General features: G+C 43.3%; 1 protein-coding gene across 1 annotated transcript; it reads left to right on the top strand.

Annotated features, from left to right (window-relative positions):
* Positions 1-3289: 3289 nt before the first annotated feature.
* ZNF792 (zinc finger protein 792) lies at positions 3290-19412 on the top strand. The gene is made up of 4 exons (XM_068992852.1): positions 3290-3488; positions 12443-12569; positions 13293-13415; positions 17537-19412. Exons 1-4 carry the CDS (start codon positions 3456-3458, stop codon positions 18988-18990), a joined length of 1737 nt encoding a protein of 578 aa, XP_068848953.1. The 5' UTR covers positions 3290-3455; the 3' UTR covers positions 18991-19412.
* The last annotated feature ends 3117 nt before the right edge of the window (positions 19413-22529 follow it).

Below are 22529 nucleotides of genomic sequence, written 5' to 3'. Positions count from 1 at the left end.
TCAGGTTTTCCATTAGAATACTAGGACATATCAGAATGTTAAGAACTCCATATAATTTCTAGGATATCTGTATTAGTAATTTTATCATACACTAATAACATGAGTGGATTTATTACTCATTTGATAATCTTTTTCATGTAATTTAACCAACCAAATAAACAAAGTTTAATATCTCTCTTTGGGATGTTTCAGGAGCCCTCTGAAGCACCCTAAAGTTAGCTAGAGGTCAAAGAAACTTCAAAAGAATTCGATTTAGGAAGTTTTATCAGAAAGATCCATTAAAAGCGTTTAGAACATTTGGTCAGATTTAGTCAATGTTGATGGTGTATCATTTAGCTTGTGGATATGTCACAATGGATGTAAATACCAAGGCTCAAGGTCTAGTGAAAGTCAGCTCCGCCATCTTGGACCTAATTGGCTCTAACCAGTTTTCTTATGGCTGTGTCATTCCTAACAAAATCAATTTTGTAATCCATTTTAGAAAATCCTTATCATGCATAACTCTTTTTAGTATTTTTCATACTTTTTTTTTTTTACTGCAAACACACTTCCTACTTTCCTTTAGCAACCAAGAACTACTTTTATATTAGCATTTTATAGGTTGGTGAGCATAAATACCAGTGATAATTTCTAAAACCCTTGCTTTCTTAGAACATTTTAGGATGGCACCAAACATTATTCATTTATAGTCCCAAATCTCTTTAGTTTCTCTGTAAAAGGAAATCAGTGTTTAGTAGTAAATGTTTCAAAATCTTATTTTATTTGGAAATGACCTAACTATTCAATAGACTTCCAACACTTAGCACACTTAGCACACCCCTCAGAAATTTAAGTTATGCCAATCTGGAGAGACTATTTTAGACAGATATTTCTAAAGAATAATTATTAATAGAGTTTATATAAAAGCTCATATCTTATTTACATTTTTAGAAGTTTCTTCACTCGAGGTAATTTCCTTGTTGACAAACCTGTAACAGATATAATACTTAACTTATATTAAACCTAGTACAATGAAAATATCTACTTAATGTTAATTACTCTAAGATAATGTCTATATTAGATAGGTCAACAAACAAACATTAATATCAGGTATTTAATACTGAATATTTCCCAGTTCACATGAACCTGGAATTTATTGTTTAATTTAGAATTATTTGATTTGTAAGCGCTTAGCTTTTCTTAAGCCAAATAGAGCTCATTTACAAATTAACCTCAAAAATATTACCCAGAGACAAAGACATACCAAGACATATTTAGATAGACACAGTGCAAGATCTAGCTTCACTTTCTACGTTTAGTCATGAATTAGATATTACAATATAAAATTAACTAGTTTATAAAAAAGTTGAAATAAATAAAAAATTTAAAGTCTTTTCCCCCTTTTCCTGTCTCAGGAGTTAGAGATGGTCTAGATAAGTGTTCCTGAGAGCCCTGGTTTCAAGGCACAGGGAAAGAAAATCAAGTTCTAACAAAGCAGGTCTAAACCAAATGGTGGCCAAAGCAAAATGGCCATCAAAAATCACAACACAGAACAGAGTTAAAACATACACATATAAACCTGGCAGTCCTCATCAGACACTCGCTTAAATACAAGCATACAATCTCTCAGAAAATCTCCTATAGAGACACAGAACTTCAGATCCGAGTACTAACATCAAAGATTTCAAAGGGAGGAAAGGAAGCCAGGTTGAAAAGAAGGGGGAGGAGGCAGGAGAGGGTGAAAGGGGTGGCCTTACAGATGTCTCCTGCCACCTACAGATACCCAGGCATTATGGGACTTTACCCTGGGCCTCCAGAGAAAGGAGGACTAGAACTCGGCCCTACCAGAAATCAGACCAGACCAGAACTAGAATTGGAGTTCTCTGCCAAGAGGAGGTGATCAGTCTCCAATCCTCAGCTCAGGCTGAGGGCCCTTCCTGTGTCCAGGACCGGGGGACTAGAAAGGATAGGAAGGGTTAAGGAGAGGAAAGAGAGAGGGTAGGGGAGAGAGGTCAATTAAGTCTCTTGTTCCTTACCCGGTCGGGGCACTCTGGCCAGTTGTCCACGTCAGGAGGAGACCAGGGACAAAAGTTTCGGCCACTGGGTCTGGTCCATTGGCAGGCAAGCTGGCCCCTGAGTACCCCGAGTGGTCAGGATGTCAGTCCCAGTGAAGAAGAATTCCACCTGAGTCGCCATTTGTTGTAGGAAGGGGGACCCCTTCCAGGGCCTGAAACTGGGCTCTTGTCTAACACTCAGAAATGAATTGTCCGAGGAGACACAAGTGCTGACAAAGTAAGAGATTTTATTGGGACAGGGCACCCAAGTGGACAGCAGTAAAGGGAACCCAGGAGAACTGCTCAGCCGCGTGGCTCGAAGTCTCGGGTTTTATGGTGATGGGATTAGTTTCCGGGTGGTCTTTGGCCAATCATTCTAATTCAGTCTTTCCCGGTGGCGCATGCATAGCTCAGCCAAGATGGATGCTAGCTGAGAGGGATTCTGGGAAGTGGACGGACTCACTGTGTCTCCTTTAGACCTTTCCTGAACTCTTCCGGTTGGTGGTGGCTTATTAGTTCCGTATTCCTTATCAGGATCTCCTGTCATAAAACAACTCATGCAAATAGTTCAAATAGCTACTATGGTGCCTGGCCAGAGTGGGCGGTTCCAATCAGTGTGCTTCCCCTAACATTAGTACACAAAGAACCCGTATATTAGATATTATCTTCATTATTTAAAGTGAATCTAGGTCCCAGGGAGCCTGCGGGATCAAGAGACCGGCCTACACCCACACAGGCACGTGTGGGTCTCATATTACAGACTTCTGAGGGCAGGGTGCACTTGGCCCCAGACAGTTCCAGAAGTCTGGAGACGGCCCCTTAAGGAGGAAAAGCTCGCGGTGTCTCCCGGCCAAAGTCAACGACTAGCCGCAAGGTCCGCTCTCGTCCCCAGCCCGCCTCCCTCCCGCTCCTCCCTGCGGCCCCTGACCCGCCCTGCCGGATGCAGGAAAACACTGTCCAGGAGGCTACGCCGGTGCGTCACCGGCTGGCGCTGGGCCAATGACAGCCCGGAAGACTGTCCTTTCTTCCGGTCGGGGAGGTGGGGGCCGGAATTTCCTGCGTTTCTGCCCAGCTAGTCATTTCACCGGGCTGGGTCCGTGCGCCCCGAGGCTTGGGTCCGGGGCTGGGGGTGGGGCTGGGCGGGTACCGCTTCCCAGGCGGTTTTCGGAACGGAAGTGGGAAGGACTGGGAGGCCAGGACCCTTCTCTGCGCCCTTGAACTATTAGTGAGCCCCAGGAACGCGGTGTCCGTCAGGGTCCTGCCGCGCCGCGCGCTCTTCGCGGCACCCGGCCCCGGGCGTACTTGACCCCGAGGAGACTGAAGTCCCACCTCGCCCGGGGCCAGGGGCCGTGGCGCTACGCTGAGCCCGCGACACCCGCCTCGGTCACCCGTCTGTGAGGGCTCCTGCGTCCAGGGGCTGCAATGGCTGCGGCGGCGCTGATGGACACGGCGCAGGTTAGTGGATGGGCTTCAGGCCCGCAGCCGCTCAGCCCTTCATCCTCACGTACTCGCAGTCGGGGGATCAAAGATGGGCATTGCTTTACGACTTGACGTCTTTTTCATCTCTCTGCTTTTGAGTCTTGGGGTCCTGAGGGTTTGAGAGGGAGCGAGTGGTCACTTCCAGCCTCGGGTCCTGAATCCAGGGCAGGGATCATAGAGAGAGGGTCCCGTTTCTGAACTCTAGTGGATGAGATGGGAAACGGTTTCCTAGGCAATAGGAACCAGCGGTGTGCAAGTACAGGATGGAGCTGGGAGTGTTCAGAGAGCAGGTGGGCTGAAGTCAGCCTGGAATGGCCGGCTGAGAAGCCTGGCGTCTATTCTGAGAGTGTTCGGAGCCACGCAAGCCACAGAGCAGAGGAGGAAGGTGATGTGACTTACATCCTAACAGGGTCACCTGGATGCCAAGTGGAAAACTGACTGTGGGCTGAGGGTGAAGGTGGGGAGACCAATCAGTAGCTGCTGCAATGCTGCTGGCCAGGTGAGGAGGGCAGGTGATTGCAGGTAGAAGAAGCGACTGGATTCTAGGTAGGTCTTCTAAGTGAGGCTGACCAGATTTTTTGAGGTGGAAACTGAGAAAGAAAAGCAGCGACTCGATGGATTTGGATTTTGGCAGCTGGAAGGATGGATGAACCATCAACTGAGAAGGGAACTTGTTTGTAGGAGGAATTTTCACTGGAAATAGCAGAAGTTACATTTGGGCCATGTTCTGATGTTCCAGGGACCCCTGAGTGGAGTTGAAGCTTGAGCAGCTAGACACACAGTTATGGTGTTTGGGGGAGGCTTAGTTTAGGTTAAGAGACACTGAATATATAAAGGGACATTGGCAGACTATGCATAAAATAGAACTCTGACCCACAACCTGCAACAACCTGGCCAGGAAACAAACCCCCTTATCATACAATAAACAACCCAGAAAGCCATTTTGCTGTAAGTTAGACTTGCAGGAACCCAGATTGCTATCTCTAGTGACAATCCAGGAAGTTAAACAATAATGTCTATAACAGTTGGCCTCAAATAACCAGGACTTAATAACTGACAACTGCTCTCGTTTTTGTTCCAACTTAAGACCAACCAGAAATAGCCAAATATGCACCTCTAACTGATCACCTAGAATGCTCTGCTTCTAGTCAGTTTGCCTACAGCTTTCCCAGGCCAACAGGGCATACCTGAAGCCTTCCATTATTTTTTCCACTTATAAAGCTTTCCCGTTCCTCTGCCTGCCTTTGAGTCTCTGCCAACATAGGTGGTTGGGAGATGGGCACTGACACATATGCACTATTGATACTATGTATAAAATTGATAACTAATGAGAATCTACTGTATAGCACTGGGAACTCTACTCAGTGCTCTGTAGTGACCTAAATGGAAAGGAAATCCAAATAAGAGGGGATATATGTATACATATAGCTGATTTACTTTGTTGAATGGTAGAAACTAAACATTGTAAAGCAACTGTATGCCAATAAAATTATTTTTAATAAAAATATTTAAAAATAAAGGGAACACACATGAATTTTTAAAAAAATCAAAACTTAAGTGGCTAACTCCCTTTCTATAACAAACTCAGAATAAATAGCCTTTTGCTTTTCTTGTTTGGTTGGTCTTTATTTTCATAGTGAGAAACACCAGGGACTTCCCTGACAGTTCAGTGGTTAGGATTCCAGGCTTTCACTGCAGGGGGCATGGATTTGATTCCTGGTCCGGGAACTAAGATCCCACAAGCTGTACTGAGTGGTTAGTTGCTCAGTCATGTCTGATTCTTTTGCGACCCCCATGAACCATAGCCCACCAGACTCCTCTGTCCAGGGGATTTTTTTCCAGACAAGAATACTGGAGTGGATTGCCAGTTCCTCCTCCAGGGGCTCTTCCCAACCCAGAGATTGAACCCACGTCTCCTGTGTCTCCTGCATTGTAGGCTAATTCTTTACTGCTGAGCCATTGGCAAAACCCCTGTGGAAAAAAAAAAAAAAGAAACATCCAAAATGTGGCATCTGGTGTATGGACAAGGGTGTAACTGTGTGTCTGATTTAGGAGGGTGGCAGTGACCTTAGGGGGAAGGAGGAAGGAAAGTGGAGCCTGAGAACTGGGCATCTTGCTTCGGTACTTCGGCTGGCCTGTTTGGCATCATAGAGGGAGACTTAGTGTTTGTGGTAGTAGCTGGGTGGGGAGAGAGGGTCTGTATGTAAGGAAAAGTGTATCTGGCAGCTGGCCAAATTTTCCTGGGGGCGTAGATATGAAAGGAGGTCTGAGGCTTGATGATGATGGAAGTAGTTTTTCAGTGAGGCCTGGGCTGGTGCTCATATGGCCATCTGCATTTTCACCAGGCCTTTGTGGACCCTTGGGGGAGCCATGGGATTTTCAGTCAGGCTGGAGAACCAAGGGGCAAATGGGGCAAGCTGGGAGAGCTATTGGCAGGAGGACCAGAGAGGTTGGCTTTGAGTAAGTGATTGGTGAAGGGACAGAATGTGCCATACAGAGAAGCGAGGGGGTCTGCTGTAGTCCCGGGTAGCTTGGATTGAAGCCAGGATCATGGCCAGGTCGGAAGGCCTTCACCTCAAGAATGGATGTTGTCCTTGGCATTGGGAATCATAGAAGGTCTGGGGCAGGTTGGGATTGTGGTTGTATTTGCCTAGAATTCTCTGGATGCTGTCAGGGAGGGGGAAATTTCTCCCTCTACCTCTTGAGTTCTCGTGGCTGCAGTAATAAAAATAATTAGCATAAGGCACATTAACAGGAGAAAAATATATTTTAATGTAAGTGAAGTCAGAAATGGGACCTACAAAGTGGCCAATGTCAGCATCTTTTACTTATTAGACAAACAATACCTTTGTGAGTAATCAACTGGACAAAGGAACTTAGATTTTGGGTGCCCAATTATGAAGAATCTCAACAAAGTTTGGGCTTCAGGTAATAAATTAAAGAAGTAACAAGGTTTATTTATATAGGTTTCTTGGTCCAAATTCTCTCCCTTTGGCAATAAAGGTGTGCTTTACCTCTAGATACAGAGGGTGCACTTTTAAATAGTTTTCTTTCTTTCTTTCTTTTTTTTTTAATATCTTGGCCCAGTTTATTTTATGTATTTATTTATTTTTTTAACTTTTTGGCCATGCGTGACATGTGGGATCTTAGTTCCCTGACCAGGGGTCAAACCTGCGCCCCCTGCAGTGGAAGTGCAGAGTTTTAACTGTTGGACCTCCAGGGAGTGCACTTTTTACGTAGAAATTAATTTTCTGTTTTCAGGGAGACAGAAATGTGGGTCACAGTGTCCTTCTTGTGTTGGCTGTTTCTTCAGTAACTTTAATTCAAAATAATCAATAGGCAAAATAATCAATAATCAAGAGGCACATTTTGGGGAGGCTTACGCTAGACCCTTGGAGAAGGCAATGGCACCCCATTCCGGTACTCTTGCCTGGAAGATCCCATGGACAGAGGAGCCTGGTAGGCTGCAGTCCATGGGGTAGTAAAGAGTCGGACATGACTGAGCGACTTCACTTTCACTTTTCACTCTCATGCATTGGAAAAGGAAATGGCAACCCGCTCCAGTGTTCTTGCCTGGAGAATCCCAGGGACAGCGGAGTCTGGCGGGCTGCCGTTGGGATGGGGTTGCACAAAGTCGGACACGACTGAAGTGACTTAACAGCTTAGCAGCAGCATGCTAGACCCCAGTAGTTCCCTCCTCTGGATCTTCCTGTGTGGAAACAGAACAGGTAAGAGGAGTCCTCCAGCTTATTGAGGGCTTCCCATGTGGTGCTAATGTTAAAGAATCCGCCTGCCAATGTAGGAGACATAAGAGAGGTGGGTTCAGTTGCTGGATGGGGAAGAGCCACTGGAGTAGAAAATGGCACTCCACACCAGTATTCTTGCCTTGAGAATTCCATGGACAGAGGAGATTGGCAGCCCATGGGATCACAAAGAGCTGGACACGACTGAGTGTCTGAGCACTGGTTCATTGAAGCAGATTTTTAGTTCTGAGAAGAGATCAGTTCAGGAAAACAATTATGCCTCATTTCAGGAGGCAGTGATGCAGATGGGCTCCAGAAGCTAGACCTATGGTACAAGCGATCAGGTAGTTAATGAGACATTTCTAGGAAAACAAAAGAAAACAAAGGGTTAATGTTTGGAGTCAATTATAAATCAGTTTCTGACATCAGGATGCAGTCAAGAAGATTTCTAGCTGTCAGGGTCGAAGCATCTTTTGCAGTTTGAGATGTCTCTGATGTCACCAGTTGTTCTTTCTAAGTGGCTCATACAGCAGCAAGCATGAGGATTGTTTAAATATGAGCTGTTGTGGCAGTTTCTCTGAAATTTCTATCAAGTCGTCTAGCTTCAGTTTTCAAGGCATCAGGAAAAGGGCAATTTTAGTTCTCAGTGATTCCAAGTCAAAAGGGTGGGAGAAAATTGGAAACATTAAAGAGTTGTAGCCAGATATTGGATGGAATTAGAACATTTCAGGATCTAGTCCAGATTTCAGGTAAACAACAAAACCTCAATGAAACTAACAGTACTAAAATCATACATACAAGGGTTCAATTTAGAACCAGGGTTTAATCCCTGGTCAGGGAATTAAGATCCTGTAAGCTATGGTGCAGCTAAAAAGAAAAATAATGAAATAAAGTCAAGTTCTTTCAAACTGTTTGGTCATATCTGAGTCTGTGTGTATTTCTCAAATATGACTTTCCAGTCAAAGGCCTTGATAAGATAACCAACATTTCTAATTGTGTTCTATTTTAAGGAGAACAGAGTCTTATTGAACTTTTCCAAATGTAACTATATTGTGAAAAAAATGAGAATACTCAGAGTTTCTGAATTCTGGAGCAATCAGGTGGGGAGAAAAAAATGTTTCATTTTTGCTTACAAAGTTATGCTGTGCCATGTTTAGTCACTTAGTCATGTCCGACTCTTTTCGACCCGTGGACTGTAGCCAGCCAGGCTCCTCTTTCTATGGGTATTCTCCTGACAAAAATACTGGAGTGGGTTGCCATTTCCTTCTCCAGGGGATCTTCCCAACCCAGGGAGGAACCCAGGTCTCCCACATTGCAGGAGGATTCTTTACCATCTGAGCCACTAGGGAAGCCCAAGAATACTGGAGTGGGTAGCCTATCCCTTCTCCAGGGGAAATTTCTGACCCAGGAATAGAACCAGGATCTTCTGCACTGCAGGTGGATTCTTTACCAGCTGAGCTACCAAGAAGTCCAATTCACCAAACTGCTGTAAATCTTTTTAAAAGAATTCCTTGCATTTGGAAAATAAAAGATTAAAAAACCAATAATATTGTATTTTAAACAAACAGTCATAAAAATTATAATCATATCCATCAGTGTGTAATTAATTCTTGTTCCGCTTTGTGTCTAGTTCTTCCATTAGTTCTGCTGACTTTGCCTGATGATTAAGTGTGAGGGTAACAGTGATATTCCAAGGAGCTTGTGAGAATTTTGTTAAGGCTTGAGTGATTTGCCCAGTGAGGTGGGTGCCTTGATCACTGGAGATTATGTAATATATACCCCAAAAAGAAAATACATTATAAAAAATTGTTTCTTTGCCCCTGTGATGTCATCAGTCTTGTAGCAAGGGAAGGCTTCAACCCATCTGGAAAGCATACATGTAATAATAACATTCTGATAAACCATACTTAGTGGCTGTTGAATGATGTCCAGCTGCAAGTGCTCAAAGGGTCCAGAGAGAAGAGGTCTGAGGCATCTGGGGCAAAAATAGTTTTTCCCAGGGTTATGGACCTGAAAGGTCAGACATCACTGATAGGCTGTTTTTTTGTTTTATAGAATTCTCCCTGCCAATGTCTATTTAAGTGCACCTTAAATGCATGATGGAGAGTGAAGGAGTGCAGGGGGAGAAATGAGATTTGCCAGGGAGCTGGGGAGAACTAAGTAGCCATCTTGGTTTGCCCATAGCCCTGACTGTTTGTTTAGTTTGCAACTATTGTTTACCTATTTTAATTTCTCTTATTCGGTAGCATACGGTTGCCTTGGTACAAGGATATCAGGATGGCAAAAGTCTGGCAAGAAGGGGTCAGGATTTTTGCAGAAGCAGAATGGATTTTGTTCACATGTATCACAGTCTTTATAAATTCTGTTGCTACTGCCTTCACTTGAAGGTCAGTTAGGGCATTTCTCTGATACTTGGGTTCAATTCCTTTAGTCTGAGCCTCCATCTTGATGACAGATAACATTTTATGCCAGGATATATATGACTTCAGGAATTTCACCTAATTTCTGGAACACTTAGAACACATACCTATATAGACACAACATAAAGAAGATGATAACAGTTTCCACATAATTTAACGTATCAAATATAGCTGATTAATTTAGTATCTTTTTATAAGGAGAAAGAATAAATCTTTGAGGTATTTTCGAGGGCCCCCAAGCTATCTCATCCCTCAAAGTCCTAAATCAAAAAGATTTCATTTACAATTTGATTTGAGGGAAATTTGCCAAAAATATTTTTTTAAATTGGACTTTGTCAAATAGATCTTCACAGCAATGCTTCGTTATCCATTCAGTGAAACTAACAATTAAAACCTTCGGCAAATATAGATGGTTATGTAGTTCTGAGCAAAATTTAGCTCTTTTAATAGCAGTAGGACTAGATTTACTCAATGAATCAAAGAACTGATAAAGACAACAGAAAGTAAGTAATTATTTTGACAAGACAGAGGATCTTTGGTGTTTTCCTAAGTATATTATTTAAAGATAAAGAAAAGCCTTTCATAATCTCTTATTATCAAAAACAGACCAACAGGAAAACAAAAACTTTGTTCTTTTAATAGAAAACCAAATTCCAATTTTTACTGGTTTACTTTGATATTAAAACTTACTTGCTTAACTAAATCAATTCCAATCTTATTCAATCATGACCACATATAAAATTCCTTTCTAAAGACTCCTTTATGCACAATCCTACAGAATTTAATTTTAGTTTATCTCTTGTTTTCTTTCCCATTTAGAACAAACTAGCTTTAGGACAAAATTACTTTCATTTTCCTTAACAAAAACATCTCCACACCTTATTTTTTCTCTTCCCAAAACACATTCTGTTTCTATTATTGTATCTGGCAGCTTTAACCACATATTTAATTGGAATCCTCAATCCTTTGAAATCTTATTTTTTTAGTGAAAATAAAGAAGTAAACAGTTGTAAACTTTATTAACATTTTGTGGCTTGGCAAATTTATAAGTACATTGTATAATTTCTAGAAACATATTTTATTTCATATTATAGTCTTTCAATAAAGTGCAAGATATATTCACCAGAGCCAAAAATACTTAATCTCTCTGTAATGAGAGGCCAAAAGTACATATAAACTTAGACATTAGCAATTAATGTTTCAATACTTTATCTTACTTGGAAATGATCTAGGCATCCAACAAATTCCCATCACTTAATTTAACATAGCGAAACATAGGGTATAACTTACCAAATGGATTTATGGAGTTATTTAAGTGGACATAATGTAACACAATTATTGTTTAAAAATCTACCTAAAAACTGATCACATTTACATCTATTTTATATATTTATTTTTATTTATTTTTCTTGCCAAGTTGCATAGTTTACAGGATCTTAGTTCCCTGATCAAGGATCAGCCTGGGCCATGGCAACAAATCCTAATGATGGGGCCGCCAGGGAATTCCCTAATTTATTTGTTTTTAACAATCATACTTAGATTACTCATAAAAATTTCATGAGACTTTAAAGTAATCATTATCCTAAGTTTGTTTGTTTCTTTGGTGACAAACTTTGCAACAGAGACAATGAGCCCATTTGACTAATAAACCCAGGTAGAAAAAAAGTTGTTTATCTACATTATATTTAATGTTAAATCTGAGATATTAATTTAATCAACAAGTTTAAAAGTAGCTCTTATTTACTAAAGATTATCCTAAATATATGAACTTGAAAGATTTTTTTTATTACTTATTTGAGAATTTTTATATAAGTGCTTATTTTTATAAGCCAATTAAATAAAGGTCTTTTAAAAATTAATTTTGGCAGTGCCATCAGAGGTGGCAGACACATATGGACTTACAGACAGACACAACCAGGGAATTCGTAGCTCTCATTTTAAAACTTTAATCATGAATCAAGTACAACATAAAACTTACGCATGTGTGCTCAGCCTATCAGTCATGTCTGACTCTGCAACTCCACGGACTGGGGCCTGCCAGGTTCCTCTGTCCATGGAATTTTCCAGGCAAGAATACTGAAAAGGGTTACCATTTCTTATTCCAGGGGATCTTCTCGATCCAGGGATCAAACCCAAGAGACTCTTGAGTCTCCTGCATTGGCAGGTGAATTCTTTACCACTGCACCACTAGGGAAGCATATAAAATTTGCTAGTTTATAAGTAACAGTTGGAATAAGTTAGATTATTTGCTCGGATTTTGTCCTTCGAGGAGAAGACAAATAAGATATGTATTTGCCCTTGGCAAACAATTTTAAGGAGGCTGTGACTTAGAGTTTCAACAAGAGAGGCTTTTTAGCAGTTGGTGTTTTAAAAAGTCTCCCTTTTCAATTTCAAGTTTTACTGATTGAGCCAATCCAGGCTCAGGCTCAGTGGGCTGTGTTTACAATCAAAAGACATGATAAGGTTTATAACTTGAAGAGACAGAAAAAGAAAATATGCTTTCTCCTAGGAGTTTTGGAGTATCTTTGTCTATTATCATATGCCTTAGGGTAATTATTAGGGGCCCTGCATTTCAGACCCAGAGCTCAACTGGTATCTCTCTGCCTACCTGCCTGTGGGCATTGCTGTGGGCTGACACAGCAGTCATAGAAGGGTCTGAGATCTCCTCTGTGTTGGGGAGCTGGGGAGGAGGGTGAGCAGTGAACAGAGAGGGAGTCCTGAGGAAAAAAGCTGATCATGGAATGAACTGTCCCCATCATCATGGCAGGGCTATGTGACCTTTGAGGACGTGACCATTTACTTCTCCCCAGAGGAGTGGGGACTCCTTGATGAGGCTCAGAGACTCCTGTACTGTGATGTGATGCTGGAGAACTTTGCACTGATCGCCTCCCTTGGTAAGGCTTTTACACCCACCCAGGTGTCCTGAGCTCATCTCTGCCCATTCCCTTTTCCCAAGAGGTGGTTCTTTCCTTCCCACAGCTGGGCTGTGGGCACTGCTTCCTCCCCTCCCCCTGCCTTTGTTTTTTGGGCTATGCTGGGTCTTCGTTGAAATGTGCAGGCTTCTCTAGTTGCAGTGAGTGGATTTCTCTAGTTGTGGTGTGCAGCATGTGGGTTCTTAGTTCCCCGACCAAGAATTGAACCCAAGTCCCCTGCATTGGGAAGTAGATTCTTAACCACTGGATCACCAGGGAAGTCCCCCCACCTCTTCAGGTATATGTGCTATGGGTCCAGAGCAGAGCTGTGTGCAGGGTCCCATGCTCTCCTCAAGCAGCCTCAACACCTACTGTCTCGAAGCCTGGTGGGGAAGGGTCCTAGAAGGAGGAGTCTTGCAGTCAGCCCAGCAGATCCCGTCTGACTCAGCCAGTGATCTCATGGGTGATTGTTCAGATCTCTGACAGTTCTGTTTGGCTCCTTTGCTCTAGCTAACATTGCCTAAGGCCTGACTGCCAGGAATTCTAGGCACTGATGTGGTCACTGTTTGCCGTGACCGCTGGGATTTTCCTGCCAGATCTCCCTTGTGTGTTCCTTTTGTAATTATGTTTCTTTTCCTGTGTTCTATTGTGGGATAATTCACCTGGGCAAGTGCTGGTCCCTTACCTGCCCCATCTTCCCCCTAGGACTTGCATCTTTCAGGTCTCACATAGTTGCCCAGCTGGAGATGGGGGCAGAGCCCTGGGTGCCTGACCGAGTGGATATGACTTCAGCCATGGCAAGAGGGATGTATAGAGGGCCTGGCTCAGGTAAGTGTGGGTGGGGGAGCATGTGACATCACTACTGTCTTCAAATCATACCTGCTACTTGTGTTCATCATTCTTTTGGTGCCAAGCCAATGGGCTTATATCTCTTGTACCTTGCCTTTCTTATTTTTGGTATGTTGACCACTGGTCATTTCTTCTCTGATTGGAGCCTCTGTCTGTGCCCCTCACTGTTTTCACAGCTCCCTCTGCAGCACTCTTCAGCATGGGTCTGCATTTCATGTGTCATGAGATGTGCACATTCCTCTGATAGTTCTTGAACACTAGTCAGCCAGTTGCAATCAGGATTTCCCAGAACTGGGCATACCCTTCTGCACAGCCCTCACAGGTTATCAGTAGCTGGAGCCCCCAAGAAAAGCCTTTGTTAAGAACAGAGCTGAAGACCTGCCTTTCCATCTGACACTGTGCCCATCTTTGTGTCCTGGCTCCTGGTATCAGTTCAGTTCAGTCACTCAGTCGTGTCCGACTCTTTGCGACCCCATGAATCGCAGCATGCCACGCCTCCCTGTCCATCACCAAGCCCCGGAGTTCACTCAAACTCACGGCCATCAAGTCAGTGATGCCATCCAGCCATCTCATCCTCTGTTGTCCCCTTCTCCTCCTGCCCCCAATCCCTCCCAGCATCAGAGTCTTTTCCAATGAGTCAACTCTTCTCATGAGGTGGCCAAAGTACTGGCGTTTCGGCTTTAGCATCATTCCTTCCAAAGAACACCCAGGGCTGATCTCCTTCAGAAAGGACTGGTTGGATCTTCTTGCATTCCAAGGGACTCTCAACAGTCTTCTCCAACACCAGAGTTCAAAAGCATCAATTCTTCGGCACTCAGCTTTCTTCACAGTCCAACTCTCACATCCATACATGACCACAGGAAAAACCATAGCCCTTGACTAAACTGACCTTTGTTGGCAAAGTAATGTCTCTGCTTTTGAATATGCTATCTAGGTTAGCCATAACTTTTCTTCCAAGGAGTGTCTTTTAATTTCATGGCTGCAGTCACCATCTGCAGTGATTTTGGAGCCCCCCAAAATAAAGTCTGATACTGTTTCCACTGTTTCCCCACCTATTTCCCATGAAGTGATGGGACTAGTGCCGTGATTTTCGTTTTCTGAATGTTGAGCTTTAAGCCAACTTTTTCACTCTCCTCTTTCACTTTCATCAAGAGGCTTTTTAATTCCTCTTCACTTTCTGCCATAAGGGTGGTGTCATCTGCATATCTGAGGTTATTGATATTTCTCCCGGCAATCTTGATTCCAGCTTGTGCTTCTCCCAGCCCAGCGTTTCTCATGATGTACTCTGCATATAAGGTAAATAAGCAGGGTGACAATATACAGCTTTGACGTACTCCTTTTCCTACTTGAAACCAGTCTTTTGTTCCATGTCCAGTTCTAACTGTTGCTTCCTGACCTGCATATAGGTGTCTCAAGGGGCAGGTCAGGTGGTCTGGTATTCCCATCTCTCTCAGAATTTTCCACAGTTTATTGTGATCTACACAGTCAAAGGCTTTGGCATAGTCCATAAAGCAGAAATAGATGTTTTTCTGGAACTCTCTTGCTTTTTCCATGATCCAGCGGATGTTGGCAATTTGATCTCTGGTTCCTCTGCCTTTTCTAAAACCAGCTTGAACATCTGGAAGTTCACCGTTCACATATTGCTAAAGCCTGGCTTGGAGAATTTTGAGCATTACTTTACTAGCGTGTGAGATGAGTGCATTTGTGCGGTAGTTTGAGCATTCTTTGGCATTGCCTTTCTTCAGGATTGGAATGAAAACTGACCTTTTCCAGTCCTGTGGCCACTGCTGAGTTTTCCAAATTTGCTGGCATATTGAGTGCAGCACTTTCACAGCATCATCTTTCAGGATTTGAAATAGCTCAACTGGAATTCCATCACCTCCACTAGCTTTGTTCATAGTGATGCTTTCTAAGGCCCACTTGACTTCACATTCCAGGATGTGTGGCTCTAGGTGAGTGATCTCACCATTGTGATTATCTTGGTCGTGAAGATTTTTTTGTACAGTTCTTCTGTGTATTCTTGCCAACTCTTAATATCTTGTGCTTCTGTTAGGTCCATATAATTTATGTCCTTTATAAAGCCCATCTTTGCATGAAATGTTCCCTTGGTATCTCGAATTTTCTTGAAGAGATCTCTAGTCTTTCCCATTCTGTTGTTTTCCTCTATTTCTTTGCACTGATCGCTGAAGAAGGCTTTCTTATCTCTTCTTGCTATTCTTTGGAACTCTGAATTCAGATGCTTATATCTTTCCTTTTCTCCTTTGCTTTTTGCTTCTCTTCTTTTCACAGCTATTTGTAAGGCCTCCCCAGACAGCCATTTTGCTTTTTTGCATTTCTTTTCCATGGGGATGGTCTTGATACCTGTCTCCTGTACAGTGTCACTAACCTCTGTCCATAGTTCATCAGGCACTCTATCTATCAGATCTAATCCCTTAAATCTATTTCTCACTTCCACTGTATAATCATAAGGGATTTGATTTAGGTCATACCTGAATGGTCTAGTGGTTTTCTCTACTTTCTACAATTCAAGTCTGAATTTGGCAATAAGGAGTTTATGATCTGAGCCACAGCCAGCTCCCGGTCTTGTTTTTGCTGACTGTATAGAGCTTCTCCATTTTTGGCTACAAAGAATATAATCAATCTGATTTTGGTATTGACCATCTGGTGATATCCATGTGTAGAGTCTTCTCTTGTGTTGTTGGAAGAGGGTGTTTGCTATGACCAATGTGTTCTCTTGGCAAAACTCTATTAGCCTTTGCCCTGCATCATTCTGTATTCCAAGGCCAAATCTGCCAGTTACTCCAGGTGTTTCTTGACTTCCTACTTTTGCATTCCAGTCCCCTATAATGAAAAGGACATCTTTTTGGGGTGCTAGTTCTAAAAGGTCTCATAGGTCTTCATAGAACTGTTCAACTTCAGCTTCTTCAGCGTTACTGGTTGGGGCATAGACTTGGATTACTGTGATATTGAATGGTTTGCCTTGGAGATGAACAGAGATCATTCTGTCGTTTTTGAGATTGCATCCAAGTACTGCATTTTGGACTCTTTTGTTGACCATGATGGCTACTCCATTTCTTCTAAGGGATTCCTGCCCACAGTAGTAGATAGAATGGTCATCTGAATTAAATTCACCCATTCCAGTCCGTTTTCGTTTGCTGATTCCTAGAATGTCGACCTTCACTCTTGCCATCTCCTATTTGACCACTTCCAATTTGCCTTGATTCATGGACCTGACATTCCAGGTTCCTATGAAATATTGCTCTTTATAGCATTGGACTTTGCTTCTATCACCAGTCACATCCACAACTGGGCATTGTTTTTGCTTTGGCTCCATCCCTTCATTCTTTCTGGAGTTAATTTCTCCACTGATGTCCAGTATCATATTGGGCACCTACTGACCTGGGAAGTTCCTCTTTCAGTATCCTATTATTTTGCCTTTTCATCCTGTTCATGGTGTTGTCAAGGCAAGAATACTGAAGTGGTTTGCCATTCCCTTCTCCAGTGGACCACATTCTGTCAGACCTGTCCACCATGACCCACCCGTCTTGGGTGGCCCCATGGGGCATGGCTTTTTTTCATTGAGTTAGACAAGGCTGTGGTACTTGTGTGATTAGATTGACTAGATTTCTGTGAGTATGGTTTCAGTGTCTGCCTTCTGATGCCCTCTTGCAACACCTACTGTTTTACTTGGGTTTCTCTTACCTTGGACGTGGGGTATCTCTTCATGGCTGCTCCAGCAAAGCGCAGCCACTACTCCTTATCTTGGATGAGGGGTATCTCCTCACCGCTGCCTGTCCTGACCTTGAATGTGGAGTAGCTCCTCTAGGCACCACTGCACCCACGCAGCCACTGCTCCTTGGATGTGGGGTTGCTCCTCTTGGCCGCTGCCCCTGACCTTGGGCTTCTGGTATGGCCTCCCTTATTTCATGAGCTTACCAGGCACAGTACTGCTGGGAAGACCATTGCTTATCTTGACCTTAGGCCTCTCATCTTGCCAACAGTCCCATTGACTCATTCCTGGGTCAGACTTGCATTTGTGATTGGATTGTTTCCTTCCATGAAAATTAACATGAATATCACCAGCATTTCTCTACTTTCAGATTTTTACTGTGGAACAGAGGGTGAGGAATCACCTGCTGAGCTCAGTGTTTCTGTAGATGTGTCACAGAACATGAAATCCAAGGCAGTTCCATCCACCCCGAAGGGCTACCCCTGTAACCTGTGTGGCCTACACTTGAAAGACATTCTATATCTGGCTGAACATCAGGCAACACATTCCAAGAAGAAACCACACATGCATGAGGCACATAGGAAAGAGTTCAAGTTCAATGCTGACTTTCACCAGCCACAGATGCAGCAGAATGTGGACAAGTCTGTTGGAAGGAATGAAGGCAGGGCCTTGCTTGTGAAGAGCTTCAGATATGATGCATCAAAGAAATCTTTCACATTCAAGGAGGATGGGAAGGCCTCTGTGGCCAGATGTGGTTTTCGGCAGCATCAGGTCACTACCAGTGTGGGGGAGCCAGAGCAGAGCTCTGAAAGTGTGGTGGATTTTCCTACTGTGCAACTCCATAAGAAGTACAGTAAATCTGAGAATGCTCTCAGTGACAAACTTTCGCTTGTTCAGCAGAGAACCCACACTGGAGAAAGGTCTTATGAGTGCAACAAATGTGGGATATTCTTCAGCTATGCTGCTGGCCTCTTTCAACACCAGAGAGATCATAATCGAGGAAAGCCTTATGAGTGTGATGAATGTGGGAAATTCTTCAGCCAGCACTCCAGTCTCATCAAACATCAGAGAGTTCACACTGGTGAAAGTCCTCACGTGTGCAGCGAGTGTGGCAAATTCTTTAGTCGAAGTTCTAATCTTATTCAACATAAGAGGGTTCACACTGGAGAAAAGCCTTATGAATGCAGTGAGTGTGGGAAGTTCTTCAGGCAACGCTCGAACCTTATTCATCATAAGAGGGTTCATACTGGTAAAAGTGCTCATGAGTGCAGTGAGTGTGGAAAATCCTTCAACTGCAACTCCAGCCTAATTAAACACTGGAGAGTTCACACTGGAGAAAAACCTTACAAGTGCAATGAATGTGGGAAATTCTTCAGCCGCTTTGATGGACTTGTTCAACATCAGATAGTTCATTCAGGTGAACGACCGTACAGATGCAACGTATGTGGGAAAGCCTTCCGCCGGAGCTCTGACCTCATGAATCATCAGCGAGTCCACACTGGTGAAAGGCCTTATGAGTGTGGTGAATGTGGGAAAACCTTCAGACGAAGTTCTAATCTGAGGCAGCACCGGAAAGTTCATAAACCAGATAAGCCATATAAATGCAATGAATGTGGAAAAGTCTTCAGCCAAAGGTCTACTCTCATCCAGCATCAGAAAATTCACGCTAGAGAAAAGAGTACAGAGGATGTTCTCCCTCCTTCAGCACAACAGCACCTCCTAGAGATGAACTCTGAGAGTGGCCTTTATGAAGGAGCTGTCAGCCAGAAGTTAAACCTTGTTCATCCAAATATGTACACTGAAGAGATTCCCAATGGATGCTAAATAAATTGGAAGCTTTCTGGAGAAAGGCTACATTTTCTGATCCCAAATTTTGTCAGAGTTTTTGTCACTGCTAGTGTCTGTGGTAAAAGTCTTCTCAGCTTTACCCACTGGCAGGTCTCCAGAGTGTGTGTCAGCCACTTCCTGTTCTCAGGGAAGACAGGCCTCTGTTTCCTCTTTCAAGAGGGAATTGTGAGTAGCCTGAGGCCATAGGAAGATGTTTTCCCTTCCGCTGTGACTGCTTTAGCTGTGATCATGACCCATCTTTGCCATGAAGACCTGATCTGGGTCCTATTGACAGCTTACAGAGGTTTCCCTTTTCCAAAGACATTGTTGATCTTATATGATGCTCATAATGGATTCATCCAGTTTCTACATTATCCATCCTTGACTTTACATTGCTCTGGTTTGGGTGATAGGGGCCTTATTGATAAAATCACCTTTAATCTCCTGTATTCTGATAACTGTATGGAGTGGGTTGAGAACAGAATGAAGGTCTTCCAAACCGAACAAGTCTCCAAATTTATTGCCTCAGTGAAGAGTGGGATGACAGAGAACAGTTCTCAGTCCAGAGTTGGCCTCATTTGTGTTGTTACCTGAGGTCTCCTAGGGAAGATTGTAGGGCTTGGTGGGCCTAATGTTGTGACCTGAAGGGCATGAATTTTTTTTAGATCAGAGATTACCTTGAGGAAGGGGAGGTTGAGCAATTGCCAGTGCATCTGGAAACAGCCTGATTTAGGCCCCCTTTTCCCCGAGGATGCCTCCTATTCCTTAGCACTGTCTAGTAGACATTGTTTACCTGGCCTCTGCCAAGGAGTCATATGCCTTTGATGTCTAAAATCCAGTATAAGTCACCTACTGTAAGACTTACTGGGTCCAATTGGCAGATTAGAGGGAATGTATCTGTTATAAAAGTACATCCACAAATGTTCCCTTAAATGTAACTATGCAGGATTCAGGACTTGCAGAAATTCTCAGGACCTCCAGACCTCTGTCCTATGACTAAGGCCACTGGCAGAGGAAATCAGCTAAAGGTTTTGTGGATTATTGCAGGCTGTCGGCATTATTCATGTCAAAACCAGTGTTGTGTTGGCAGAGAAATGGGGACTAAGAGAAGGTATATCTTGTAAGCCAGGGAGGAGGCATTTGCGACCTAGCCAACCATTTTTGGTGTCAACACATGAGGAGAGAGGGAGTAGAGTCAGATTTAAGAGTCAAATCTTAAATTTTCTAAAATGAGTGGGAGAGTGTCGGGAGCCGCATTAGGCATTAGGACAAAATGGAGGCATGGCCCTAAACCCCCTCCCTTTTTTCTGTAGGCACGGACCTGGAATGAAGGAGTTAGGCTATGTGATTCTGACTTGTTTTTTCCTTTTCTCGGCTGAGTTGACTAAAGAGAATATTAAGGTGTTTATTGTTTTTGAGAGGAGCATGAGATGGCATAAAGCCTTCTGCAGCTGTGCTCAAAGAATAATTCATAAAGTTCACCATTGACATTTGTTCAAGGACTTACAAAAGACTGTTCCAGGGTGAGCACACAGGCCACAGCTTGAGGCCATGGGAGGGATTGCTATCTGAAGCCCATTTGTGAGGAAAGTGTTTATGGCAAAGGAGTTTGCTGAATTTAGGGTTTAGGAATAATAAAAATAGTTAGAAGCTAAAGATTTAAGGATCGAGGTAACGTTAGCATATTTTACTATAGCTTATAGAAATTAGGGACTTTTAGAGATATTTATAGCTAGAAGCCCTTTCAAAGAAATAGTGAGCTTAGGATACTAGGGGCAAACAGGACTTAGAAAGATAAGAAATAAACCGAGGAATGTGGTATGCAGCCCAGACATTAGCATGAGTTACAGTGTATCCACAAGGACTCATGAGAAAATGTAGATAAGAGAATCGCTGAGGAAGGAACTCCTTTTGAGGGGCAACAATGATTTTTGGAGAAAAATAAATCTGGGTCAATGAGAACTAAAAATATCAACACCCTGACCTAATGCTTTTGTAAAAGTATAAAAGAGAATCATAAACTTGGAATAAACAGGCAGTCCAAGAAAACTGAGAGGCTGCCTCAGTTTCTCACCAACACTGCTCACCCCTTCAGGTTGAATTTCTGGCTGCTAGAGCTGGACTCTGGAGCCTGAAGAGGGACACTGAAAGGTAAGTAATTTGAGATTGTAACGCTGGGCAGTTAGGATTGTACCTGTGGGTGGCCGGCACCCCTCTGCAGTTTAGGCAGGGTGAGGAGGGTACAGAATGAATAAGAATATTCTCTAGGAGAATGGGTTTCTCTACATCTAAGAATAGACAAATGTTTATTGAAATATTACTTCACATGCTAGCCCATAGAGAGAGGCATTAAAGAAAGCACAGGAAGACTGTCTAAATTTCTACGTTTATACTTTGCATGGGCCAGAAAGGGTTCCTGTATATGCTTTTGCTCTGTGGAATATGATTAGAAATGTCTTGGGCCCCCGTCATGAGGCTGTTAGACAGCCTATGGGGGAGGCTATAGTGGTGGGTGGTGGGTTTCCACCTTCTGCGCAGATCATATTTTCTGCCATTGATGAATAAAAGGAGGGAGACTGTGCTCTACCTCCTGAGGAAGGAGAGGGCTTACAGGACGCTGTGGCCGGGCGCCCTGGCGAGCCCTCTCCCACTCTACACAAACCTTTAAAACCTTATCCACTACTTTCTGATTTAAGGCAATTGCCGTTTATGCCTCCCAGGCCCAGGAGTTCCCCACTTTGCCTCGAAAGCCTCCCAAAGCGTTGCCTAAGGCTGAGGAAGATAAAACATTTTTTGAACAAAGGAGCTTTTAAAGCAGATGCGTGCAAAAACCCCCTCAGGGGGGCCTCACCCAGGCTAGGAAAGAAGCAGAACGGTAAGGGGACTTGGCAACAATATTAACCCCTTGTGCCCATTACTTCGATTCCAATACCTGAGGGCATTGTAGGACTTGTGCTAGGGTATAGCTCGCTTTGTTTTCAAGGAATTTCGGTGGTGCCTGGTGTAGTAGATTCTGATTGTATTGGGGAAATTAAAGTTTTGATCTCACCGCCTACCAAAACTGTGCAAATTAATAAAGGTCAAAGAGTAACACAGCTTTTGCTTTTACCTTATTATCAGACAGGAAAAAACTTGACTTCTCAAGCTAGGGGCCCCAGAGGATTTGGATCTAATGATCCAGCATTTTGGGTGCAGGAAATTACAGCTTCAAGGCCTTTGAAAGATCTTTTAATGCAAGGGAATAAAATGTCAGGGCTGTTAGATTCTGGAGCAGATCTCTCTTGCATTGCTGGAAAAGATTGGCCCTCGTCCTGGCCGACACACTTGACCAGTGCCGGCCTAGTAGGAATAGGGTCAGTGCCCTCGGTTGCTAAGAGCTCACAAATTTTAACCTGGTCATATGAGAAGGGGGCACAAGTCACCTTTTGTCTATATGTGATTCCTTCACTACCTTTTTCTTTATGGGGGAGAGATATATTACCTCAGATGGGACTGCTTTTATATAGCCCAGATAAAAAGGTTACTAGTCAAATGCT

This window comes from Capricornis sumatraensis, chromosome 20, assembly GCF_032405125.1.
Source record: "Capricornis sumatraensis isolate serow.1 chromosome 20, serow.2, whole genome shotgun sequence".
NCBI lineage: Eukaryota > Metazoa > Chordata > Mammalia > Artiodactyla > Bovidae > Capricornis > Capricornis sumatraensis.
This window is presented reverse-complemented; position numbering and strand designations above follow the sequence as displayed.

Excerpts from the sequence above, each read along its gene's own strand:
- ZNF792 (XM_068992852.1), top strand. The coding sequence starts at position 3,456 with ATGGCTGCGGCGGCGCTGATGGACACGGCGCAG. Across the intron at positions 12,570-13,292 it reads TGCACTGATCGCCTCCCTTG|GACTTGCATCTTTCAGGTCT; the intron begins GTAAGGCTTTTA and ends TCTTCCCCCTAG. Across the intron at positions 13,416-17,536 it reads GTATAGAGGGCCTGGCTCAG|ATTTTTACTGTGGAACAGAG; the intron begins GTAAGTGTGGGT and ends CTCTACTTTCAG.